The sequence below is a fragment of the Eulemur rufifrons genome, chromosome 23 (genome assembly GCF_041146395.1).
Source record: "Eulemur rufifrons isolate Redbay chromosome 23, OSU_ERuf_1, whole genome shotgun sequence".
NCBI lineage: Eukaryota > Metazoa > Chordata > Mammalia > Primates > Lemuridae > Eulemur > Eulemur rufifrons.
In genome coordinates this window covers 25547074-25574086 of record NC_091005.1, presented here as the reverse complement: position 1 = coordinate 25574086, position 27013 = coordinate 25547074, and the positions used below count along the sequence as shown (strand labels likewise).

General features: G+C 52.4%; 1 protein-coding gene across 2 annotated transcripts; it reads right to left on the bottom strand.

The window, feature by feature from the left end:
• Nucleotides 1–232: 232 nt before the first annotated feature.
• On the bottom strand, nt 233–26727 carry MMP2 (matrix metallopeptidase 2). 2 transcript variants are annotated; one of them, XM_069456687.1, is made up of 13 exons: nt 26299–26727; nt 23487–23713; nt 22492–22640; nt 21251–21379; nt 20840–21013; nt 17985–18158; nt 16950–17123; nt 14909–15064; nt 13584–13725; nt 9397–9533; nt 7928–8087; nt 3392–3501; nt 233–1561 (listed from the first exon to the last, which is right to left on the bottom strand). In XM_069456687.1, the coding sequence occupies exons 1-13, from the start codon at nt 26449–26451 to the stop codon at nt 1458–1460; spliced, it is 1989 nt and encodes a 662-aa protein (XP_069312788.1). In that variant the 5' UTR covers nt 26452–26727; the 3' UTR covers nt 233–1457. The 2 variants fall into 2 exon arrangements, with proteins under 2 accessions (XP_069312788.1, XP_069312790.1); XM_069456689.1 differs by lacking the exon at nt 26299–26727 and adding an exon at nt 25884–25942.
• Nucleotides 26728–27013: the final 286 nt, after the last annotated feature.

Below are 27013 nucleotides of genomic sequence, written 5' to 3'. Positions count from 1 at the left end.
GGAAGCAGGAATAAGGAGCTTATCCATTAATGTTAGCTGTGTTTAGAAGCAAGCATATTATTTCTCTCCTAGTGTGTTTACTTGGGGTGGTTTTAGGGGTTATGGAGGGGCTGATGGGGTTCTGGGCTGAGGGCTGCAACTTCTCCTCGAGGTCATCCTTTGGCCTTGATGCAGGTTCTCTTACCTAATAGCTGTGGGACACTGGGCTAATCACTTCTCTCTAAGTCCTGTTTCTTCATCAGTAAGACTCAATTAATAATAGCCTTTCTCTTTAGGTGGTTGTAAAGATTAAATTAAGCAATGCAAGTAAAGTGCCTGGCACATAGTAAGCATTCTATTAATGGAGGGGGGGTGTTGTTGTTCATTGTTAGTAATAGTAGCATTAGCATTGGTATGATTGCTAATGAAGACACACACTCAGAACGCGAACCATGAACAGACATCACAACTACAACCACAGAGTTGCTGCTGCTTCCTACAGGACAGAGGGATGGAGCTCGCCCATTCTGAGGTTTTTTTTTACTTTCTACTTTGGAAGCTCCGAGCTTTCCAGCAGATATCACCTGTGCCCTGAAGGAAGCAGAGATTTGGACTTTAAAATTTCCTCTTCTGGCTGGGGCTGTGGCACCTGTCTGTGCCTTGCTAAAATAGATGGCAAACATTGCCACACAATTGGTGTCTTTATTCGTATTTGTTGACATTTCCCATGGGGAACTGTTGAAGGGAGAGGCAGGGAGGGCAGAGCAGGGAGCCATGGCTTGGTGTTCCTCCATCCAGTGGAGGAAGCAACTGCGAAGGGACATACTGAATTGAGTGAACAAGGGAACCATCGCTACGTGGACTGAGATGTATTGTGCAGTGACTTCAGACAACCTGAGTCCTTCTGTCAGGAAATGCAATTTCAAAGTGGAAAAAATTAAAAGACCCAAACAGAACAACAAAGTGCATACAAAAAAGCAAACTGCTAATGTAGAGAAGGTTCTAAGGCAGCCAGCAGTGAAAAGTGTCTAGGGTGGCCACCTGGCCATGCCCTTATCCCACTGCCCCATGCCAAGCTGTTGGGCCACCAGTGCCCTCTTGAGACAGTCTCTATTGGCTCCAAGGGTGCTGTGAGCCACAGAAGGTTGTAGAGAGAGAAGAGCCTGAAGTGTGGCAGCACCAGGGCAGCCCAAAGCAGGGCTGCATTGAAAATATCAAAGTATCTCTTTAGGGGTGGCTCTGGGGGCTGGCGGGACGGGAGGGGGAAGGGCACCTGGGAGGGGTACAAATCAGCACCTATCCTGGGCACAGGGTGGAGCCACTCTCTGGAATCTTAAATTACCAGATGGGAGTGAGAGTGCTGATTAACCACAGAGCTGCGGGCAGGGCTGCCGGGCCTCCGTGGGTCCCTCTCCAGTGCTCAGGGCCGAGTGAGCAGAAGGCAAAGTGGAGGAAGGGCCTGTGCGAGCCAAGCCTGCTCAGCAGCCCAGCCAGTCGGATTTGATGCTTCCAAACTTCACACTCTTCAGACTTTGGTTCTCCAGTTTCAGGTAATACGCACCCTTGAAGAAGTAGCTGTGACCTGGGACAGAGAAAACAAAGAGGCTGTGACCACCCCATCCCGACGTTCTGGCACATAGAAGGTTCTGGGAGCTCTGAATGTCTGCATGGCATAGGGGAGAAGCTTTTAACACACTGACTGCCATGTGAGTTGTGTTTAACTCAGGCTAGTTTTGAGCCTGGGGCCACATGAAGCAAAACCCTGCAGTTGGTTCATGAAAATCTTATTAATACTTGTTGATGTTCTTATTGTTACAATTAATATTGACAATTTAATTCTAAAAACGTGGATTGCATTGCATATAACTCACACACAGAAAACAATAAAAATAATAAATTAGAAAGGATTGTTTTGTTTGAATAAAACACCATGGTCCTGGGGGAAAAAATTGTTTTTGTAGCGTGGCACTCAATGTGTTAAAACAGAAGAGACCCCTCCAGGACTAGAGGAAGAGAAATGCTCCGGAAATAAGCTCTCTTAGTCCCTGTTAGCTCATCTCTAAGATGAGGATAAAGACACCAACCTCTTAGGGTTTGCGGTGAGGGTTAAGTTAGATAACACATGCTATTAATAATAATAACCCCCCCCCCACCGCCCCTGTTAGCACAAGCACCAAACTAAGCACTTTCCATATACCAGAGGTGGCAAAACAAGAGGCTTCCAGCCCTATCGAGCCCGCAGATGGGTTTTATTTGGCTCACACAAGTTGTTTTGTTTTGTTTGTCTTTAAATCTGAATAAGTTGCCAACATGTAAACATCTGGAAAAGTCACATGAAAACACAGATTTCTGGCTTCTTTTAAAAACAACTAGAACATCTAACAACACAGCGCCCTCCTTCGTGCAGGTATAATCATCAGAAACTGAGAAGCACCTGTCCCCTGTAAATGAGCCATGTGCTGCTCCCTGGTTCACCACAGACCCCTCCCTTCCCTATCGTCTGCCACTGCCCACTTCATTCATTCATTTGTGCTACCTGCCTGGCCCCTACAGAATATGGAATCTCTGGCTCTTGGCACACACGATCTCATTTACTTTAAAAAAAAAAAAAAAAAAAAAACCCAGCACATACTAGGTGCTTAATAGACGTTCGCTATTGAAGATTATCCTTAATCTAGCACCTGATTGGGCACTGCCTTTTCTTGGATATGTAAGACTGGTAGCCACTGGAGGTCCAAGCGCTGTGCTCAGCATAACAATAGGCAGTCAAAAAAAAAAAAAAAATTCTATGGAGTTTAAATGAAATCTCTAAAAAGCCAAATTGGACTCATTTCTAGGGCCCTAGAGAGTTCATAGAAGCTTCCCCAGGAATACTGTTTTCCAGCTCCAAATTCGGTCCCTCGCTGATGCTGGTGTTTTATTCAGCAAGGAACCAGGGCAGACCGGGCTGAGCGGGGATCTCTGCCACACGAGCAACAGAGCATGACAAAGTTTGCCTTGTCTCAGACGGAGCCACCCTTCTGCTAATGGGAGGCGGCCACAAACAAGGCCTCCTGCAGGATGAAGAAGGGCCTGGATCAAACCCCAGAATGAATCCAGGGCAAGGAGCCCATGTCCCTCCTTCCCTCCCTGCTCCAGGCCTCCCGCCCTCTCCGGCCCTGGCTCCAGGCCCTGCAGCTGTGAGGAGCCTTTCTGGGCCTTACTTCCTGGAGCCAGGCCGAGGGAGCAGAGGTCAGGGGTCTGGAAGCCGTCCCAGCCCCGGGCTGAAGGGGCTGGTTTGTTTTCCCCGGAGCACCGCATGCCTGCCGGCACAATGAGGGAGTGTGTGCTTGCACGGAGCTGGGCCCTGGCTAGGGGGGGGTGCGGGGGGGGGGGGTAGTCCTAGAAAGCGGACAGAGGCTGGGCGGCTCACCACTGCCCTGCAGGTCCACGACAGCATCCAGGTTATCCGGGATGGCGTTCCAGGCGTCTGCGATGAGCTTGGGGAAGCCAGGATCCATTTTCTTCTTGACCTCATTGTATCTGCAAAGAAACAGACAGGGTGAGCCAGCAGGGCCTCTCGAAAGCCCACTCCTCCCCCAGCCTGGGTGGGAGGGGCCCGCTGGTGGCTCCTGGGTGGGCCTGAGACACCAGACCTAGCCCTTCAGTGAGGCAGCTGGCGGCAGCGGGAGGCCGTGCAGTCAGAGTCTGAAGCCCAACTCCTCTGCTTACTAATTACAGGACTCCAGACAATCCCATAAAGACAATCTTGTGATGACTGCTAACGTTTATGAAGCACGGACTACACGTCAAGAGGTATATTAACCACTTTCCCCACACGCTTGCTCCTTCAATCCTTACAATAATCCTACGACACGGTTACTACCGTAACACCCATTTTACAGACCAGAGACTCAGGAGCTGCTCCCAGCTCTGTCTGGTTCCAGGGCTGCAAGTTGCTCTCTGAGCCTCAGTTTTACCAGCTGTAAAAGAGGGTTATATTTAATTTAGTGTATTTAATACATATTAAACAAAATAGCACATGCAAAGCATCCATCCCCACGTCTGGTAAGTAGTAATACTCAGTATTGAATGCTAGTTCCTTTACAGACAGATCCTGCTGTAGTCTGAGGAGCACCAGAGTAGGAGCCCTGGGCTGGGGGTTCTGCCCCATCACTCTTTCACTGTGTGGCTCGGACAAATGGCTGCTTCGTCCTCTGCCAAGTGGAGATGACACCCCCCGTCCGAGATGATCGTGGCTGGCAGTGAGGTGACAATGCGAGGTGGTGCACGTGAGTCCACGGCCTGTCAGTCACAGGGTGGATCACGGGCCGCCTCAGTGCTGGCTGCAGCTCTCAGGGTGTGTCGTCATTCTGGGCTCTGCCTTTAATTAGGGGAAATACCTCGGGCATTAGTTGGCATGTTCTTTTCCCTGGGCGGCTGCACCTCTGTTTTTTACAATTTTTTTGGAGAACTTTTTAAATGCTAAAACATTTTGATTCCTTTGTTTCCCACTTCATTATTCTATAAATATTTAATGGGCTCCCACTATGTGCGTGTGGATATCTCGGTAAACAAGATCAAGTCTCGGCCTCATGGAACTAATTTTCTAGACAGATCTGTTCGAATCCCGTCCTGGTGAAAGCCAGGCTTTCCTCTGCGCTGCCTCCTAGCGGCTCTCTCCTTCCCCACGGCAGCCCACCACTCCACCCTGGGTAACAACAGCTGCCCTGTGGCTCCCTTCTGCAGGGGTCTTCTCCCTCGGCCCATCCCCCGAAAACTGCCAGAAGAGCCTTCCTTAATCCCAGCTGCATCGTAAGGCTGCTTCTCGCACAACCTGCCGTGCCCCCTCACGACCCAGGGCACCACAGTCCCCAGCTCAAAATCCCGACATTCCCACCCATCTCACCTCCACTCGCCCCTCAAACCACATTCCCTAGGGTTATGGTGGCTCCGAGATGTGTCCCAAGCTTGAACTTGCCCTCATTTCTTTCTTATTCTACCCACAGAAGGTGGGGAAGGCAGGAATCAGCCCCATTGTATAGATGAGGAAACTGAGGCTGAGAGAAGTGAGCTATTTTGCTGCCAAGTTCTTTTCATCCAGAAGAATACAAGCACCACAGCACCAGATGTTTGCTCTGAAGGGGACCATACCTCTTCACTTTCCTCTCTGTGCCCATAATCTCTTTGAACAGTGTTTCCCGCTCACGGGCACACTGTTTTGAGAAGTTCTCTGGGACAGTCTGGAACTTCTCCGCAGCTGTGGGAGTTGCAGTGAACAGCAGGTGTGAAAAACACAGACATAGAAAGTGTCTCAGCTTTTCCATATGTGTATTCCTGAGCCCTTCAGACTCAGTTTCCACACCTGGACGAAGGGGCTAATGATACTGTAAGTGAGAAGCACAGGTGATGTGCACAGCCTTGGGCCTGGGCTGTTCTACTGTCCCCGTACTGAGAGCAACTATTATTTGATTCAGATGTGTTTATGTTTCTTTCCCTCGCTCTACTATAAGCTCCATGAGGGCATGGACTGATTATTTCTTGCCCACTGTCTTCCCAGCACTTAGCTAAGTGCCCGGCACATAGGAGATGTTGAACGGATATTTGTGGGCTTAGTGGAAGCTTCTCAAAGCAGGGACTAAGGACTCCCTGGCATGCCGGAGGCAGCTGCTCACACTCTGTCCGCGGGGGCTCTTTCCCCTTCTCCAGCAAGGAGGCCTCTGGGGCCTCAGCGGACTCCAGACCAGGGCCAGGGTCACAGGCTCATTAAACACCTCTCCTGGGAGACAGATCTGTCTCCTTTGGAAGCCCAGCCCAGAGCCTCTGACTGGCCCTTCAGCTCTGCCCCCTTTTAGGGAAGCCTCAGGAAGTTTCTCTACAGAGCAGGCTGTCCACCCTGTTCCTGGCTTTGAGAGGTGAGCCTGTTGTGGAAAAGGATTGGGAGGCAGATAAGTCTGCCTGAAAACCCCACAGGGCACTGCCACAGCCTGCATGGCAGCGTGTGTGTGTGTGTGTGTGTGTGTGTGATGTTCACACGTGGACACATCTGTTCTTGTGTGTTTACACACACAGAGTGTATGGGAGAGTGATTATAAAGTCCTGCCAACACCGTGATTCGGAGTTGCCAGGGCTTCATGATTCTAAGATGCATGTGTCTGTGCTCTGTGCCTCCCACTGCCCACAGTCCTGAGACTCGGAGATCCAGAAGCGCCTGCGATGCCGAGATGCCATTCGCAGTACGTGCTGGCTCCTGGGAGTGTTCCGGAGCCTGTGGGTAGAAAGCCCACTCCGCGGTTTCCTGCCTGACTGACTGTTTTCTTTCTTGAGGCTTGAGATATCAATCAGCTTAGGTTGCTAAGCGTCTTAGCAATATGTCTGGAATTCCACCCTGACATGGGCAGGCCTGGGATAGAAACGGCTTCTGAATGCAGGGCAGCTGGGGGAGGGGTGGGAGGGGGCAAGGGGGAGAAGAGAGAGGCCTTGGGAAGGGAGCGCGATCGCTTAGGGTTGGCGAACAAAGGGCTCAGGGAGTGCCCTCTGAGTAGTTCCCTGGTGGGGCCCCAAAGCAGTGGCAGGCACAGGATGAGTGTGGCAACACTAGGAAGGAAGGGATAGAAAGACACCGTGAAAGCCCCTCTGCCCACCCCATTGACCAAATGACCCAGAGGATGTGGTGGAGGGGACTGGGTTAGAAGACAGGAGAAGCAGCTATAATCCTGCTTCTGTGCCGACACACTTACATATAAATAATTTGGACAAGTTATGTAATGTCTTTGGACCTCAGTTTCCTTATCTGTAAAGTGTGGAGAACTATAAATCAAACTTCTGAGGTTTAAGCTGCCTCTCACTGACCATTCTAGCATATTGGACTCCTTGGCCCCTTAGCCTTGACCATGGCCTCTCGGAAGTGGACCCTTCCCTGCGCATGGCCTGGAGCAGAGAGCTACCTGCTTCCCTACTGCTCCCCTGCCAGTCTGTGCCCACGGCCCCTGGGCCTATTGTGGGCATGCCAGAGGGCACCTGCTGCTTCCAAGGGGCTTGATTGGGACGATGGCTCCTGTGAATGGCTGGGGCACCCATCTCTCGGGCCTCTTCATATGCACTCTCTCCCATCCCTGCTTCTACCACCCCCATCTCTTGGAACCCCACTATCCCGAGTACGGTATGGTATAGTACAGTGAAGACTAGCATATTCTCTGGGGGCCAGAATGCCAGGGTTCAAATCCCCATCTGTCCCTGGGAGTGGTGGCTCATGCCTGTAATCCTAACACTCTAGGAGGATGAGGCGGGAGGATCACTTGAGGTTAGGAGTTCCAAGACCAGCCTAAGCAAGAGTGAGACCCCATCTCTACAAAAAATAGAAAAAAATTAGCCAGGCATAGTGGCACGTGCCTGCAGTCCCAGCTACTTGGGAGGCTGAGGCAGGAGGATCGCTTGAGCTCAGGAGTTTTAGGCTGCAATAAGCTATGATGATGCCACTGCACTCTAGCCCAGGGTGACACAGTATGACCCTCTCTCAAAAAAAAAAAAAAAAAAAATCCCAACCTGTCACTACCTGGCTGTGTGACCTTAAGCTAGTTACTTAACCTTGCTGAACCCAAGTTTCCTCATGTGTAAAATGAGAATAATAATAACACCCACCTCACAGAGCCCTAGGGCTAGCATCTGGCACATACTGTCAGTAGTAGCAGCTATTCTCTTTATTTTAGTTACCCCTTCGTCAGTGAGTTAGCCCAAATGTGAGGGTCCAGGCCAGACACAGGCCCAAGCAAAAGACTTCTGAAAAGGGGAAGGAGATTCTGACCCAGATTTTATCTAAGCAGCCCTGATAGCTTAGAGACCAGAGAGTAGGCATCCGTGGCCCACCAACCTCTGAACTTGACCCAGGCGGCACAAGGACGCCTCAGTGTGTTTTCCACACCTCCAGGCAGCCAGCCGCGCTGCTGTGCTATCCACCACCCCGTCTTACCTCCAGAATTTGTCTCCAGCGAAGATGTACGTCTTCTTGTTCTTGCTCCAGTTAAAAGCAGCATCCACCCGCTGCACGTCAGGGGGCAATCCCAGGCTGCTCAGAGGCTTGGGGTAACCTCGCTCCAGGGTGCTGGCAGAGTAGACCCAGTACTCATTCCCTGCAGTGGAAGCGAAGGGTGCGGTGCATTGGTGGCTGATGTCAAAATCCCCCAGGCCAGCCTGTTCCTCCTGTCACCTGTCTGCCAGGGGACCCCATTGCAGCCATTCTCAACAGGGCACAGCTTCCTGCTCACGTCTGGGCTCAGCGCTCAGAATCAGGGCTCACACGTAGCATTTTAGAAGTCGATTAGAGAAGGTGTCCTGCCAAGGCGGCCAGTCGGGGGATGGGACCAGCCTCACAGGTCACACACCCTGAGGGCCACGCCTGCCAGGAAGAGGCACCTTTTTCTGACTCGCACAGAGGTGCCCTGTGATCACTGTGGGGTGGAGGAGATGGGAGATGGGGATCGGTGGGTGGGACATTAAGTCCGCACAGTCTTGGCAGAGCCTGTGTCTCCTCTAGGAAGCCTTTCCTGTGATCCCACCTCAGCCCAGGACAGGGACCCCCTGGGTCCTCCAATCATGGTCCTTCTGCACTCCCGTCTGACACCCTGCTGTCTCCTGAGTAGTCTGCAAACAACAAGAGAGCCGGGGCTGTATTCCCAGGGCCTGGCAAAGCCCGGCACATGGTCAGTGCTCAAACCAGCATTGAATGAGCAGGGCTTCCCAAACTTTGGTCATACAGACCCTTACCTTGATGATTTTTACCACTTCTAGAGAGTCCTTCTATTATTATTTACTTAATATTTTGTTTTTGGTGAATTCATGTTGAAATCTTTAAAAAATAAATTTATTTTTCAAAATTTCTTGGTTGTCCAAATATCATTTATTGACTAATCCATTTCTGTCCTGGTGTGAAACACCACCCTATCATAACTAACTTCAGTTAAAATAAATGTGTGTTTCAAATTAAAAATTAAGACAAGTCGGTTTTGTAAAAATTCTCACCAAAACCTGCCAAAGGCTCTAGCACTAGAAAAGTGAGAGAAAGACACACACACACACACATACACACACACCACACACACACACACACACACACACACAGGGCTGATAGAGATACACTAGCACTAAACTGACATTTTTTTTTCTTCTAGAAAAAGAATCGGAAGGATTGAAAAAGAATTGAAAGAAAATGGAATATGCACTCCCTGAGTTAACGCTATTTGCTGCTGGGTGTCTGAACCCATCTCCCAGAGGAATCCCACTCTTTGGGGTGACGTTGCGGGACTGGAGGCATAAAGGAGAGGGGGCAGCCACAGGTGCACGGGAGCTGTGGTTTGGGAGGGGGAGTGAGCGTGGGCCCCGCAGGAGCCCTGTTCCAGTGGCCCAGGGAGCAGGGGCCGAGGCAGGACCCTTCCCACGCACCTGCAAAGAACACAGCCTTCTCCTCCTGTGGGGCCTCGTACACGGCATCAATCTTTTCCGGGAGCTCAGGCCAGAATGTGGCCACCAGCAGGGGCCCCATGGGCTTGTCACGTGGCGTCACTGTCCGCCAAATGAACCTGGGGGAGGGTAGGGGACACAGGAAGCCACACCTTCAGTCTCTCTGCAGCTTGCAGCTCTAACCACATGTGCCTCCCAAGCCCACCCAGAATCATCCAGTGATGATTCCATGATGGGAGGGGGAGGCAGGATCAAAGGAAGGCTGGAGGAGGCTGGAGAATGGACAGAGTTCCCCTCTGCAAGATGCACCCAGCCCCCTTTCCCTCCCCCTCTGCCTCCTCCAGGAAGCCTTCCCGGCCTAGCTCTGTCCATACTGTGTTCTCCCTCCTCTAAGCCTCTCCACGCCGTCAACACTGAGTGCCTGGAACAGTAGTGTGTGTTTGTTTGTCTTATTTCTCCTATTTAACCAGACACCAATTGAGGCAGGAGCTGACGGCACTCAGAAGCGTTCCCTGAATCGAAATGGAATGGATCTGTGCACGCTGGCAAGAGTAAGAGCTATCACTTGTTGAGGGCCTACTGAGTGCCAAGCACTTCATGTACCTTGTTATTTAATTCTCCCAACAGTATAAGATAACATGTACTCCTGGCAGTCTACCCAGCATCTGTTATCTATTTCCCTATTATCCTTCCTCCCAGAACTCCACATTCATGACCCATCCTTCACCTCCCCACACCCTGTGGCCCCAGTCCCCATGATGGGAGTAGGTACTGATTAGTCTAAGCCACTGGTCCTCATAGTGTGGTCCCCAGACCGGCAGCCTCAGCGTCACCTGGGCCTCGTTAGAAATGCAAATGACTGGGTCCTTCCCCAGATCTATAGATCAGACTCTGGGCTTGGGGCCAGAATCTGTTTTAACAAGACTTCCAGATGATTCTAATGCATGCTGAAGTTTGAAAACTACTGATTTAAGCCAGTCAGAGCTTAGCACTCCCTGTCAACTATTATAGATTCAGCAATTGCCATATGACTTACACTGGCAGGATAAAATTGAACAGATAGAATTGTATTGCACATCTGGAGATTGTGTGTGTGTGTGTCTTTCTCTTTCTCTCCTGCTGGACGTGGGCAGGGATTGTAGCCCCAAAGTGCCACTGGCAGCCGCTTTGTAACCATGAGGGCACCCAACCTTCGGATGAAGTCAGTGCAGAGGTTGGCAGTGGACAAAGACATCAAGTCACTAACCCTCTCTCTGTCCCTGCAGGCAGCCCTAACCCTGGACTGTGTAACATGTGAGAATAATTTCTTCCCACTGTTTAAGCTGGGTTGAGTTTGGCGCCGGGGGCAGGGTATCTCCGTTATTTATAGCAAAACCTGATACAGGAGGGTATCACAATCCTTATTTGGCAAATGAAGCTCAGAGAGGTAAAGATTTAATTACGTAGTTATTACTAAGTAAATTCCTAAGCAAGTTATCACTACGATTCAAATCCAGATCTGACTCCAAAGTCTGAGTTTAATCACCCTGCAAGACTATCCTTCTTGTTCCCCCAGTGCTAGCACCAGTTTTTACACATGATTCGTGCTTAAATATTTATTGATTAATTCAATGAGCCCATTAAACACTCATCAACTTCCTTTTGAAAGAACTTGTGACATGGCAGGCCAGCGATGGCTCCAGCCTAGGCCTCTGCACCCTCTCCTAGGCTCCTGCGTCTCAGATCTGCACATGGTCAGGGCTTCCCGAGTAGGAAGTGCCCCAAGGAAAGGACATTGGGGATCCCTGTGACGGGGCTGCAGGACAGCACTGCTATCTGCTGTTCCACATCCTGGCGTGGGCATTCGAGGCCGGATGGGACTGGACTTCGAATTGCCCTCTGAGTCCCATCTCTCACTGCATTCTTGCCATCTCCCTGCTGGCCAGCAGACCCTGCGAAGGGCAGGGGACCTGCACCCCAGCACCTGGCCCAGTGTCCAGAGCAGAGAAAGCCCTTCCTGAACGTTTCTGGAACATCTTCTAACCTCACCATGCTCTCTGTTCCTCCCTGTCCAAGCAAGGAACTTTCACATCTCCATGGCTTGGCTTTGCAGTTCCCCGTGCCTCAAACACCCTCCCCGCCTGTCGCCCCCATCACTGTCCACCAGAATCTTGTTTCTCCCTTAAGAAGCCTCTGCTCACATGCTGCCTCTTCTGTGAAGCTTTCCTTGGCTGGGACGTGCCCACAAAAGCATCTTGCTGATGCCTTTGTGATAACATTTCTTTCATTCTGCCATGTGTTACTGTCAGTTCTCTCTGCCTCTGTTTCCCACACCAGACTGATGATGCACAAACTTTACTGTGCACCAGAATCATGGGGTGAATTTGCTAAAATGCAGATTCCTGGGGCCCACCTCTAGAAATTCCAGTTGGAGGACCTGGGGCTGGGAGCAGAAACCCACACTTTTAATATCCACACTCTAGATCTGTGGTCCCCAACCCCTGGGCTTCAGACTGGTACTGGTCCATGGCCTGCTAGGAACCGGGCCGCACAGCAGGAGGTGAGTGGCTGGTGAGCAGCGAAACTTCATCTGTATTTACAGCCACTCCCTATTGCTTGAATCACTGCATCAGCTCCGCCTCCTGTCAGATCAGCAGCAGCATTAGATTCTCATAGGAGCACGAACCCTACTATAAACTGTGCATGCAAGGGATCTAGGTTGCATGCTCCTTATGAGAATCTAATGCCCGATGATCCAAGGTGGAGCTGAGGCAGTGATGCTAGTGCTGGGGAGCAGCTGCAAATACAGATTATCATTAGCAGAGAGGTTTGACTGCACAATAAATGTAATGTGCTTGAATCATCCCAAAACCATCCCTTCCAACCATCCATGGAAAAATTGTCTTCCATGAAACAAACAGATCCCTGGTGTCAAAAATGTTGGGGACCACTGCTCTAGGTGGTTCTGGTATGGAAGGCCTGGGTACCTGTCTTTGAGAACCCTGATCTAGACATTAAGCAGCCCCTCTGCCTCCCTCCCCCACCTACTAAAGCCTAGCAAAGTATTTGGCACAGTAGATCCCAAATAATTATTTGTCAATAATAGTAGCTAACATGATTGAATACACTTATTGTGTCAGGCATTGTTCTAAGCACTAAATTCATCTAATCCTTATAACAGCCCTGTGAAATTGGTTGGAATATTAGCCCCATTTTATAGATGAACAAACCAAGGTACAAAGAAGATAATTATCTTGCCTATGATCATGTAAACATTACGTAGCAGGTCCAGAATTCTAACCCAGACACTCTTGACTCCAAAGTCCATTTTCTCAACTACTACACTCTATAAATGGATGAAAAGATAATTGGATGATGGATGGATAATGGATAATGGATGGGTGGATGGATGGATGACGGATGAATTGGTGAGTGGATGGATGGAGGAACGATAAAAGGATGGATGTAGTTGTGTATGGATGGATGGATGACGGAAGGATGGATGTGGTGATGGGTGGATAGACGGATGATAGACAGATGGATGAATCCTTTGATGAGGTCCCAGGTACTGCCTGCCCTTCTCCAGGGGACTCTGGAATTAGGGTGAGTCTCAGCCCTTGGTCAACCGAGTGGGGGCCTTTATCTACAGCACGAAGAATACTGCCTCTCTCCACCCAGTGGTCACTTGCTACCCATACAAAGAGCAATTTGGCCATTTAAGGCCACAGGCCACAGAAGGCCTGTGGCAGACTGAATTATTGTTCCCAATTCTTCCCTCCATCCCTATTTAGTATGAAACATCTGTGTGTGCTGCCATGTGACTTTGCAGTCCCCTCCTCTAGGGTAGGTGTTGGGATTGACCCTGGGAATGGAGGCTTTAAGGGTGTTTGATTCAGCCTCTTGCACCCTGTCATCTGCCATGAGTAGCCCCTATTCCCAGCGAAAAGAGTGACAAACTGCAGCCAGGACCCAGGACACCTCGTAAGCCCACAGCCTACGAAGGGGCAAATGAATGCTTGAGCGCTAAGCCACTGAGATCCGGAGGTGTCTGCGGCACAGCAAAAACCATCTGATACAGGTCACCCTGTGAACACCCAGGGACGTCCTCAGCCAGGGGTGGGGGCACAAGAGTGACGAGGAAAGGGCAGAGGATGGGGGCAAGGAGGGAAGAAGCAAGCTCCTGCACTCACCGGTCCTTGAAGAAGAAGATCTCACCACGGATCTGAGCGATGCCATCAAAGACAATGTCCTGTTTGCAGATCTCGGGAGTGACAGGTCCCAGCGTCGGGGTGGGGCCGGTACCAGCATCAGTGTCAGTGTCAGGGGAGGCCCCTGGGGGAGGACAACAAACCTCAGACTCTCCCCAGTTCCTGGGGTTCTCGCCACCAGGCTGAACCCACTGGGCTGCCCACCCACCCTGCTAAGGGTCTGAAGGAATCGTACTCTGACAATAGTGTAAGCCCATTAGGATAAAGAGAAGGCGCCTGGACGTGGAAAGAAACCAGAATCCCGTGGCCCTTTGTACTTTCTACATGCTCTTTACGGACATCAGTCACATCAGTCTCTCTGCATCCCTGGGAGGGGGTAGCATTACTATACCATTTTACAGATGAGGAAACTGAGACCCAGAAAGGCTGAGGATTCAAATCCAAAGCTCAGATTCTTACACCCAGGGTGGTCAGGGGGGCCGCTTGAGGGTCCAGCACCAGGGATGCGGCACTTTCTCAAGGATTAATTCCTTCACTCCTCATGTCACCTTTTCGAGACGAGGAAACTGAGTCCCAACAGGCAAAGGCTCACTCAATCTCTGCAGCTGGTAGGTGGCAGTGGCCACACTTGAACCCAGCACCTCTCAGCCCAGATCCAGGGTCTTTCCCGAGTCCAGTGTTCCCAAAACGTCATCACTCAGGCACTGCTTGTGCTACTTTGGCCTGGTCCAGGTACCACCAGAACCATTACATATTTAATTTTTTTTTTAAAAGAATGGACTGACTTTTTAAACTCCAGCCTCACTGTAAGCACTAATGATAAATCATTGGTCTTTGGCACTAGTTGTCATGTTCCTATTACATATTAAAATAAAAACACATTATGAAAGCTAGAAACTTTCACCCCTGTATCATTATGGTCATTCCACACGCTGGAAAATGCTGCCCTGGACTTAGCCAACTCTCCTAGACTCTAAACCCCACTCGGCTGCTTAAACCGGTGTGACCTTGGGCCAGAAAGGTTACCTTTCTCGGGACTCAGTTTATTCACCCAGAAATGGACAGTCCTAGAGATGGGGGCCAGGAGGGCATGATGCTAGCGTTGTTTGCAAGAAGGGGTTACCCCAGTGTCCCCGTGGAGCACTGTTCCAACTCCCCAGGACCGGGTCCACACTGCTGCCTCCCACACTGTCCTTGTCGCTGGCAGTCCTGATAGCTGGGACCTTGCTGGCTCCACCCCCTGGGCCTCCATCGCAGGGTGCATGGCCTCCCCAGACCCCGCCCGGAAGCCCCAAGCTGGGATTTACCGTAGAGCTCCTGAATGCCCTTGATGTCGTCGTGGGACAGGCGGAAGTTCTTGGTGTAGGTGTAAATGGGCGCCATCAAAGCCCCGGGGTCCTCGGAGTGCTCCAGCCCCATGGCGTGGCCAAACTCGTGGGCTGCCACGAGGAACAGGCTGTACCCTGAAGGCCGCAGGGAGGGGAGAGGGAGAAAAGATGGGGAGAGAGATGACAGGGGAGTCAGGACCTGGCTGAGTGATAGAGACTTTTGAGGACGTCCCCACAGTGGGGCTGAGGGCCCTGGAAGTGGCACGTATCGAGTTTTCCTTCTCTGGAAATTCTGGGATTAATACACTATGCCTATTGCTTCCAGGTGGGGTCAACCAAAGTCCTCTTGTCCCTTTCCAGGGTAGGCTGCAGGTGTGCTATAAAGGAGGAGGACAAGTGACATCTGTAAATTCTCTACTTAAAGTCTCATTTGTAAAAAAAATCATGCTTCCTGGCTTTTCGTGTTTATCTGTAACAACTAGGGGCAAAATCTGTCCTTTGGGGTCTCTGAAGAGGTAAAAGGATAGGGAAAGGCTGGCCCTGTGGCGCCAACATTTCTGTCCCAGCAAAACCATTCCCACTAGGAGTGGTCACCCAGGCTCAGCCACAGACAGTGAGCAAACCCTATGTCACACCCTGTTGTGGGCTGAATGCATCGCTCCCACGAAAGATTTTTTCAAGTCCTAACCCTGGGGACCTGTGAATGTGACCTTATTTGGAGATAGGGTCTTTGCAGATGTATTCAAAACGACATCATATTGGAGGAGAGTGGGCTCTTAATCCAACATGGCTTGTGTCCTTGTAAGAAGAGGAAGGACACACAGAGAGGCACAGACACGGAGGGGAGAAGCCATGTCATGACACAGGCAGAGGCAGGAGTGACGCAGCCTTCAGAGGGAACATGGCTCTGCTGATACCCTGATTTTAGACTTCCAGCCTCCGGAAGCAGGGAAGAATAAATTTGTGTTGCTCTACGCCACCGGTTTGTGGCACTTTGTCATGGCAGCCCTAGGAAACTGATATTCACCCCCAGGTGAGCTACTCAGCTCTAGAGCCTTGAACCACTCAGGCAGATGGAGAATCTACCTGCAGGTAGAAGGCTGGAGAGAGCAGGTTAAATCACAGCACAGAATTTAGCAGGGATAAGAAAATCTCCCTTGGCCAGCCTCTATCAGCCGGCACTTGCCAAAGACCATCTCATTGTGAGTAAAACAATGAAAGTGACATAAGGCTGACCTAGTTCCAGCGGGCCCTGCACCAGCCCACTCACCTGGCCGTTGCGGGCCATTAGGGAGCTTTGAGCCCGATGACCCTGGACCCTGAAGACTAGAATAAGCACAGGGCCCTAAGCACCCTGCTCTCTGCACCAACAACCCAGTAAGGTCGCAGACTATTTCAGGGTCACTCTCCTTCCCCAGCCCAGGAGTCCTGGAGGGCAGACAGCTATCCCAGCCGGCTGTGTCCTCAGCACCCAGTGCTGACGAGGACCCGCCACGTACGCCTTGGCAGAGGATGGTGCCAATGGGGCAGGCAGGGCTCTGGGGGCTCCCCGGGCTGCGTGGCCTGTGGGGTCAGAGCAAGCAGGAGGCTACTCCTTTTTCCTCTCATCTACCGCCCAGAAGCTCCTTGAAGGCATCTCTGGTGGAGTGGGAATGTCATCTCTCCAGGGCAGAGTGACCTGTGCCCGGAATTCAGACGTTTTTAGTAATAACAGCGGTTCCTGGAGGATGGCTAAGGAGGGAGCGAAGAAAGTATGTCCTCAGGCGTGTCGATTTCCACCCAGGAGGTGGCTACTGGGGTAATGGGGTCTGGTTTCAGAGGCTGTGTCTCCACCCGGATGGGCATCGTCTCGGCCAAGGTGGGCGGGGCTGGGAGGAGGCGCAGTGTCCACACCGGGGTAGGTGGGTGTCTGAGGGGCAGTGTCTATGCTTGAGGTGGGTGGGGTCCCAGGAAGGTTTCCAGCCCAGGTTTGGGGTGGGGCGATGTCTGGTGTCTCTGCCCAGTGGCCGGGGCCTCATACCTTGGTCGGGGCAGAAGCCCCACTTGCGGTCGTCGTCATAGCTGGCCGAGGTCGCACACCACATCTTCCCATCGCTGCGGCCGGCGCTGGTGCAGCTCTCGTACTTGTTGCCCAGGAAGGTAAAGGGGAAGACACAGGGGGAGCCTTCCGAGTTCCCGCCAACAGTGGACATGGCTGTGGGGTCAGGGACATGGGTCAAGGGGCCTCGAAGGCCACCCCCAGGAAACAATGACATGATGCCGACATTAACAAATTTCATTTACCGAGGACTTGCTCAGTCCCAGGCACTGTGTCAAGTGCTGTATACACCTCTCAGCCCACCCCCATAACAACCCTGTGCAGTAGGCAGCAAATGTTACCCCCATTTCATGGATGGGGACACTGGAGCTCAAAGAAATTAAGAAGCTCGCCTGAGCCCACACTGCTAGGAAGCGTTGGAGCTGAGATTCAAACCCAGGCAGCCACATCAGAGCTACAATTAGCCTCCCGTGGATGGGCAGCAGGGCTGGAGGAGGGGGCTGGGCACAGCGGGTGGCACCAGCACACCCTCCTCGACTGGGAGCCCCAACAGGCAGGTCCAGGGGAGACCAGCCTCTGTGTCTGCTGCACAGAGTGTCACTAAATACATGTTGGAGGAAGGGAAGTAAGAAAGGAGGGAGGGAGGGACGGAGGGAGAGACAGAGGGAGCCCTTAATGAGAAACAGACTAAAAGGTGGAGACACAGACTAGGAAGGGCAGGAAAGAGAGACTGCAAGGTCAGAGAGGGGGAGAGAGAAACACTAGTCAGGGAGGCAGACAGAAAAGGGGTGCAGGTCATTCAGAGGGTCCTGGGCCGGCCTGACATTTAGGCACCGCCAATTCTGCTGAACTGGCTGTTGGTGCCCAATGTCTGCTCTGATTTCGGTGCCCAGGCTGTACTGGCTGGTAAGTACCCTGACTACCACCCCTGTCCTGGGGAAATGGGGGGTCTTGTGGGTTTTCTATTAGACAGCAGGTCACTGGACCCTGAGGGCAGGGAGAGGCAGGGACACCTACCGGTCTCCGGGCAGAAGCCGTACTTCTTGTCGCGGTCGTAGTCCTCCGTGGTGCCGCACCAGCGGTAGCCATCCGTGCGGCCCTCGGTGGTGCAGCTGTCGTAGGATGTACCCTGGAAGCGGAACGGGAACTTGCAGGGCTGTCCATCGGCGTTGCCACCCATGGTGAACAGGGCTGGGGTCGGGGAGAGAGGGGAGGATGCGAATGAGAGAGAGACACCTGCCTGGGCACAGGGCTGGCTGGCCGCCCACCAGCCTGGCTCACACCAGCGAGGCTGTTGTGTTGTTTCAATATTAAAAACTCTCTCTTACAGGTTGGTAGAGAACTGCTTCTCTGAGCTCCCAGAGGGGACCCCTGTCTCCCTGGGCAACCCAATCCCTCCCCTGGGACGTTGTGGATCCCCAGCAACGAAATGGTTAACACCTGGCACACAGCAGGGACCTCCAGAACCCTGCCCCCGCCCCCTGGCCGCTGTCCACTCCGCCTGGTCCATGCCCCACACCATGGAGATTGCTAAATGTATCATCCACGGTGGGCAGAATTGCAAGTCTTTCTCCATTTGACAGATAAGGAAACTGAGGCTTAGAGAAAGCTGGTTCTGGAACTGCTTATGGTCACAAAAGAAGTGGCTGAGGGCTGTAACTAAAAACCAGAGAACACACTGTCTCAGTCTCTCTCACTCTCTCGGTCACTCTCAAACACACACACATGCACACGCACACGTGTGCACAGAGAGGAAAGCTTCACCTCCTCTCAACCCCAGGCCTTTCCCAGATGGCCTTGTTGCAGTCCCTGCAGCGGGGAGGGGAGGAGAGAAAAGCAGGGAGGGAGGGGGAGGGAGCGTCTCCGGGAACCTTTTACTATACACTCCAGGTTCCCACTCTGACCTCCCCAAGACTGGAGCCATGACTGGAGAGCCGGGGAGAGAGGGGGGTTCAGAGTCTGGCCTGTCTGTCTTGGGTTCTCCCCCTGCTCCCCCATCCCCTCATCCACCCCGAAGCTACAAAATGGTGTCTCTGGAATTGCCAACTAGCAAAACCACAAGTGCGTAACAAGGACCATCTGTGCACAACAGCGCCAGAGGTGACCTCACCAGCCCCCATTAACTCCACTGTGGCCAGAATGGGGCCCAGTCCCTGGCCTCCCACTGCAGGACTTGGGGCCCCACATCCTCACTTCTCCCCTCTCCCTCCCTCCCCTAACCAAGAAACCTTGTCTGCAATGCCAGAAACAATGGGACCTAAGAAAGAGGCAAAACTGAGCCCAGATACCTCGGTGGCCTCAGAGTAGGGAAAGGCAAAGTGTTAACGTTGACTGACGCCAGCCTCCTGCCCATGGCCTCCCATCAACTGCACTTCCACCACCCAGGAAGCCCCTGTGTCTTCCCGGACACCCCACAACAAGGATGGCAAGAATCAGACGCTGACTCAGCAGTCAGCAGGGGCTGAGTAACAAGGACCTCTGCCCCGAGACCTAAACACGTGCATGTTGTGCGCATTTGTACCTGGCTAAACACCAAGAAAAGGGCTAATGTCCAATGCAGGGAAAAACCCTTCCCAAACTTATGAAATACAGCTGTTTCCACTTCTATTATCAAGGCATTCTGTTCCGATCAGAGGGTTGACACATAGAAGGGTTAACGTCACCTGAATCCCTACTGGGAAATGTAAGATACAGAAAATATTTTTACTTAAAACTTTCTGACTTATTAATGGTGAATGGCTTGAACTCTTGCTTAATATCAAGTTCAGCTTTGGTAATAAAAGTGTAAACAGGAAGACACTTAACTAGCTCTTTGTTTCTTTCCTTCTATCTAGATGGTTGGTGCTCAGTGTTCTGTTGCAATGGGGTCAGAAAGATTCACAAACATGTAAAATTACAGCCCCAAATTCACAGAGTCTTTATGTAGACTAAAGAGTCTTCATGGGATGGGGAAGAAGGTAAAATTTAGAAATTGGATTTTTCTCCTATTTTCTCCGATTTGCTGGGCTTTCAATTTCCAGAACTATCAAATATAATGACTTAATTTGGTATGAAGTCACAATACTGTCTTTTTGTGATTTATGATTATGAAGTGGTATTTTAAAAAAGGATTGAGTATGTCAATACCCTTACCCATTACCCCTTTTTAAAACGTTACATGATTTCAAAATCTCTGAAAATTTTATGTCGCCAGCACTGACAAGCACATACACACAAATATTAAGTCAAGCCTAATGTCTTTGTCAAGACACAGAGATGCAAACACAAGCTAGACAGAGTGGCAGAAGAGAAAGACAGAACCCAAGAGAGGCAGATGGCATTAGCCCCGTGACCAGACACACACGCACACTCACGAGCCCAGTCAGCATGAGGACCAGGCAGGCGCAGTGGCTGAAATTTCCGGGTTGGCAGCCCCAGGACAGGGTGGGGTCCAGCCTTGGTCTGTGTCCTGCCACCCCATCTGGGCTTTCCACCCATCCCCAAGCCTCTCCTCATGCCCTTGAACCCTCAGTCTCGGTTGGAGGGTAGAGACTGGTTCTAGAGAGAACCACTGGGAAATTTAATAGTTCTAAGTTCATTCTAATGGATGTTAGAAAAAAATAATTAGCACATCAAACCTATGATTTCACAAATATTGCTAGTGGTGGGACTTCAGAAGAGTTGACTTGACTTAATCAAAGTATTAAGAAAAGAACGGTACAGGTGGGAGAGACGCAGGGATGGTGGGACCTGAATGCAGGGCTTTGGGGTGGACACTGGTTGCCTGGCACTGCCCGTCCTGGGGAGTGTGGAGGGTGGAGGGAAGGGCGTGGCAGGCAGCAGGGGACGCTGGAGGGCTGAGGGGACAAGCCGGGGGCCAGGGCGATGCTCACCTTCGTGGGGGCAGAAGCCATACTTGCCGTCCTTCTCGAAGTTGTAGGTGGTGGAACACCAGAGGAAGCCGTCGCTGCGGCCCGTGTCGGTGCAGCTGGTGTACTCCTTGCCGTTGAACAGGAAGGGGAACTTGCAGTACTCCCCGTCGGCGTTCCCGTACTTCACACGGACCACTGGGGGCAACAGAGACTGGAGGTTCGACCTCTCCAGGCCTTTCTTTGGAGACCAGGATTCTGACTCACCAAGGTGTGTGACTTCCCTTCCCCTCCCATCTCCCTGGTCCAAGTAGACGGAGCAGATGGAGCTTCCCAAGGTTGTCAGGGAAGCCACAGCCCTCGTTGCTAGGGGACAAGGAGGCACGCAGAGGGCTGGAGAGGAGGTCTGGGCCATGCAAAGGGTCCCTTTCTTACCTTGCCCTTCTCCCAGGGTCCATAGCTCATCATCGTCAAAGTGGGAGTCTCCCCCGACACCAGTGCCCGGGGCGAAGGCGTGGGCCAGGAGTCCGTCCTTGCCATCAAAGGGGTACCCGTCTCCGTGCTCTGAAACACACACTGGGTCTCAGCTTCTAGCTGCCCCTGCTGGACCCTGAAACCCATCCAACACCTCAACCCATGTGTGGAGCCTTTAGACCTCTCAGCTTCTGTCCCCTCTCCCATCCCATTGGGGTTGTCCAGGATGGGGAACACAGGGACTCAGTAGAGGTGTGCTGGCCCGGTTGTCACCATCCTGTGGTCCACACTGCTTCCTCAAGTCTGCTTGGCCCCCAGTATCTATCCCACCTCCCTTCGCTGTCTACACTACCAGCATGACACGATACCTGCCCACATACCCGCACTGCCACACCATGTCCTCACCCCTTACACTCACTGTCCCCATTGTACCATCTACCCTGCTGTCATCACTGACCTCTTGACCTATGACCTACCTACAGGTCATACTATCACCAATATCTAAAGCACCAACCCTCAGGCCTAGTTGCCACCAGGTCCGCACCACCCACCCAACGTCTACACTGTTTCCTGTGCCTGTGCCCTTTACCCTCATTCCTACACCACTCAGTGTCTACACTACCCATCTTCGTGTCTGTGCTACTGCCAGTGTTGACGCTACCAACTTGTGTGGCCGCCTTGACCCTGGGTTCCATTACACTCACTCTCCTGTCTACACTGCTCCACTGAGCCTGACCCACTCTCCTATCTACGGTTCCTCAGCGTCTGCCAGCTTCATCCAACAGGACTTTCTGTGACCATGGGAATAGTCTTCCGCTGTGCCATCCGATCCAATAGCCACTAGCCTTGTGCGCCTACTGAGCATCTGAGATGTGGCCATTGTACCCAAAAACCTGAATTTTAATTTTCTTTTGATTTTAACTAATTTAAATTTAAATAGCTATATGTACCTAGTGGCTACCGCATTGGACAGTCCAGCAACTACGTACTTTAGGTTGACAGTGCCTCCAGGTTATGCCACAGCACAGCGCCTGCCCCCGCACTAACACGGCTCTCCAGTGTCTGCACCCCACCTAAACCACCGCCGGTGTCTACACCTTCTATTCCGCTATCTAAGCCGCCAGCAGGACCCCACGCCTCTAGAGGTCCATATCACCCCCTGTCTCTACATTGACCCCCCTGCCAGCCCCTCTTCTGCCTACCCCAGCGGCCAAAGTTGATCATGATGTCAGCCTCTCCATCATGGATGCGAGAAAACCGCAGTGGGGTCACGTCACTCCAAACTCGGAAGGCACGAGCAAAGGCGTCATCCACCGTCTCTGGGTCTAGATCCGGCGTGTACCCAATGATCCTGGAGGTGGTAGAAATGCATGTGAGTGCAAATGCATGTGTGCGAGCGTGTGTATGTGAGTGTGCGTGGATGTGTGCAAATGCATGTGTATGTGCATGAACATGCAAGGGTGTGCATAAGCATGTGAGGAGTGGAAATGCATGTGCATGCATGCATGTGTGTGCAGGTTGAGCAGGCAGCACTGCCAAGGAACAGGCCCCCCAGAATTCCTTGAGGTCCCCTGGAGTTCCAGACCAGTCCACATTTTCAAGCCCTGTCTCAGGAGTCCCATCTCTCACTCCTGGCTGGCAGGCTGGGACAAAAATAGTGCATAGGGGACACAGGACAAAGATCTCACCCTTGGAATCCAACACCAGACACACAGAGCGGAGCTCTCAGCCCAATTAGCAACCAATTATAACAACTCTATAAGAGCCCAATTAGCAACCAATCATCAAGTTCCCTCTGCCTGCCCCAGTGACCCCATCTAATAATATTATGATGACTAACATTTGTTACACTCTTGCTATGCGTCACACACTGTGAAAGCACTTTACATAAGTGCAATGTAGCTTAGTTCCCCAACCTACCCAACGAAGAAGGGTCTTTTCAGCCCCATTTTGTAGACTGGAAAGCCAACACGCACAGCACTGAAAAGTAGGCCAGTGCCTCACACAGTAAATGTGAGACTCAAGTTCAGGTCTGTCTGATTCCATCTCCTAAGAACTTTGTTTCCAAACTCCCTAAGATGCCAAGCGCTCCCAAAAGATACCTCATGGTTCCCCTGAGTGGGAAGAAGACAAGGCCCAAGGAGACTTCGTGTCCCTCAGCTCGATGGCCCAGCCTCCCCCAGCCCTGCCTTGGCACCTGTATGTGATCTGGTTCTTGTCCCACTTGGGCTTGCGGGGGAAGAAGTTGTAGTTGGCCACATCTGGGTTGCCACAGCGTGGCTTCCGCATGGTCTCGATGGTGCTCTGGTCAAGTTCACCTGTCTGTGGCAGCCCAAAGAACTTCTGCATCTTCTTGAGTGTGTCCTTCAGCACAAACAGGTTGCAACTCTCCTTGGGGCAGCCATAGAAGGTGTTCAGGTATTGCTGGAAGAAACGAGCGCCCAAGGCAAGCAGCCACATTAGGATGGCACAGTATCGACCCCAGCAGGCTGCAGTGACCCAGTCCAGCCCCACAGTCCAGACAGGATATATTCTAAGGATCCAAGAGCACTGGGTGGAGTCCTGGGTTCCCAAACCAGTGCTGTCACACAGTAGTTGAGTGACATAATAGCTGTAGAGAACATGGCTCCTACATACATGTTGGTGCTGACTATATGCCCAGGCGCTGAGGTCAGTATCTGTTAACTCATTCAATGCTTACAACATTATAACACAGACATATTATACCCATCCCACAGGGGCAGAAACTAAAGCACAGATAGGTTAAGAAACTTGCCTAAGATCACACAGCTCACAAATGGCAGATCTGGATTTGAGACCAAGCAATCCGGTTCCAGAGCCCATGCTAGGAGCCATGACACTCTAGCATCCTTCCTTCACTTCCAACATCTCACTTGTCCACTTAAAAGCTGGTGACTTAGGGATTATTTCCCTCCCTTTTTCTTATGAAGAGATTCAAGGGCCATGTGCATGGGCTCTGGCAGCAGACGGACCTGTGTTCAAATCCTGAATCTGCTATTTCCAAAAAGAAAATGGTCTTGTCCTTCAGGGGCTATACAATTGGCTCTGCTCAAACTGAGGCCAAAACTGAACAGGCTCCTGCAGAGGTTCAGGGCCCAACCAGCTTATTTATTTATTCAATGAATACTTTCTGACACCTACCAGGTGCCAAGCTCCATGCTACTGCTGGAGATAAACTGGTAAATGAGATGGACAGTTTTGTCTCTAAAGTTCAAATTCCAGTGCAGGGAGGCTGATAAATCACAAATAAATGCAAAATTAAGTATGTGATAAATGCTGGGATGGAATGGTGAAAGGAGCCAGGAGATCTCATGACGGTGGCCCTAACCTTGTTGGGGGCAGTTAGGAAAGGGGAAATAGAGGGTACGACGATAATAATAATATGATCGTAATGATGGCTAATGCTTATTGAGTGCTTTCCACGTGCCAGGCAAGCCTCTAAGATGACCACCCCTTTAACCTGGAGATAGATGCCATTATTATTTCCAGTTTGCAGATGAAGAAACTGAGACTTTAAATCACTTGCCCAAGATGACTAGGCCAGTCAGTCAGTGCATGCAGGCCTTGATGTGAAGCCAGAGGGTGCAAGTCCAAAGCCATCAAGCCCCCATGACATTACTTCTGGGCAGCATGGACTTCCGTTGGCTGGAGAAGGTGTGGGGATGGGGACCCAAGTAGCTTTGTCATTACCCACTCCAACCAACAGGCACATCACTGCCAGTCACTTTCAGACCCTTGAAAAAAGCAGCCCTCTAAAAATGTAAGGAGGTCTCCCAACCCACCTATCTATGCTGGAAAAGGATGGGGGCTGGGAGAGGGTTGGCATCAAGTCCTAGAGGGTGACCAGAGAGCATGGGAGCACTACCCTGGACAGGCTGGGGAGGAGGCTGGATGGAGGCCAGGGTGGCTGAGGCAATAGATGGTCTATGGGCTGGAGAGGACATCCTAAGGGGTCCCCAGCCCGAGGCGCTTCCAGGGTGAGGGGTAAAGTGTTTCAGCTGCCCCTCCTCAGTCTCTGCTTAAGTAGAGCTGCCGCAAGGGTGCCCCTCAAGCCAGGCGGGCTCACGCTAGCAAAACAACATCTGAGCCTCAGCTTGGGAGCCCCGCCAGGAAGGAGGGCTCACTGGCCGCTCTCCGACCAGAGCAGGGCGCAGTCCGCCCCCGCCCCACGCGCCAGGGGCCCTCCTGCGCCTGCCTCTCCCTCCTCCCGTCCGCCTGGTCAGTCCTCTTCTTCTGTCCTCAGTTCTCCTGCAGACGTTCGAGGAAACTTTCACAGGCCCAACCCTTGACCATCCTGGCCAACATGCCCATTAAGCCAGGCAGAAAAGATGCACTCTCTGCTTCCAGCCCCAATTACTGAACAAACGGTCCCCTCAAGCTGTTTGTCTAAGGCCCCTCTCCAGATGTGTGCCAAAGGTTCCCAGACGTTTGCCAAGCCCCGCTTTGGCCAGAGTTCCCTCCCATTCTCAGGCGTGCAAAAGTTTACCCAAATTGTGTGCCAACGTACCCCTTCCCAAACTTCCCCATTTGCAAAAAAAAGAAAGACCCCTTTAGCTGTTTGCCAAAGGCCTACCAAGACGCTTGCCAGGGGCCCTGTTGCCAAACCCCCAGATGTGACCGAAAGTTGTTTACGAAGCCATCCCCCTTGCCAAATCCCCCAGATAAACTAGACAAGGACCCCTTTATTCACAAAGGGGCCCTCTCCATCAGTTTGCCAAAGCACCCCTCTCGCCCTCCCCCTCCTGTCTGTCGCCCCCTGCTGTGTCCTGCAGGTTGCCCAGTTGTTTACCAAAGGTCTTCTCCACTCACCAGAGCTTCCCCACCGTCTGCAAGAGATCCCTCCAACAGCGAGCCTACGACCCCCCAAGCAGTTCATCGAAGCTCCTCCCCCACGACGTGTGCCCACTGCGGAGGGGCGAGGGAGGCCCCCACTCTGTGCCTCCGAAGTTTGTCTAAACTTGGCCATTGAGGCCAGCGGAGCAACTCACCACAGCCAACTCTTTGTCCGTTTTGGGGGCGACGTCGCCGGGGAACTTGATGATGGGCGACGGCGCGGCGGCGGCGCGGCCCAACAGGCAGCTCAGGATGCAGAGCGCCCGCAGGGGACCGGCGAGCGCGCCCCGGGCCGCTCGCGCCTCCATCGTCGCGCTCCCGGGCCCCGCGCGTTGCCCGGGGGTCGCTGGCTCAGGGCTCCTGGCCGCGTCGCCGCCTGCTTGGCGCCTGCTCCGCCGCGCAGCGCCGGGGGGCCGCTTGCTCCGTCGCCTTGGCTTCGCCGGGCTCAGCGGCTCATGGTCCGACCCCCGCGCTTCGGCCCGCGCCGCGGCCGCCTGCCCTCGCAGGTCCCGGCGATCCCTTTGTATGTTTAAAGCCCCAGATGCGCAGCCTCCAGCCACCGCCGGAGGAAGTCTGGATGCAGCGGAAGCAAGGGAGGGCGGCCGCCAGATGTGGCCGGCTGGGCTGGGAGGGCTCTGGCAGCGAGGCCGGGGGGAGGGAGAGGGGCGCACTCAGGCCCGCCCTCCTTGGCCCCACCCCCTACTCGCCCTCCCCCACTTTTCCCCTCAGTTTTCCTTTCTCTGGTTCTTTTCCCCGCCGTCGCGGCTACCCCAGGCCTCTGCGTCCACTTCCCCCACTCGCGATCCGGGCGCACTACCTGAGGGTCCCCTTTTGGGAAACATCTGGCGCTATCGTTCTAGGCCCTCGACG

Coding starts and splice junctions, on each gene's coding strand:
- MMP2 (XM_069456687.1), bottom strand. CDS start 26,451: ATGGAGGCGCGAGCGGCCCGGGGCGCGCTCGCCGGTCCCCTGCGGGCG. Junction 21,380..22,491: donor GATCAACTTTGGCCGCTGGG/GTAGGCAGAAGA, acceptor TGTGTGTTTCAG/AGCACGGAGACGGGTACCCC. Junction 15,065..16,949: donor GGGCTTCTGCCCCGACCAAG/GTATGAGGCCCC, acceptor TGCGGCCTTCAG/GGTACAGCCTGTTCCTCGTG.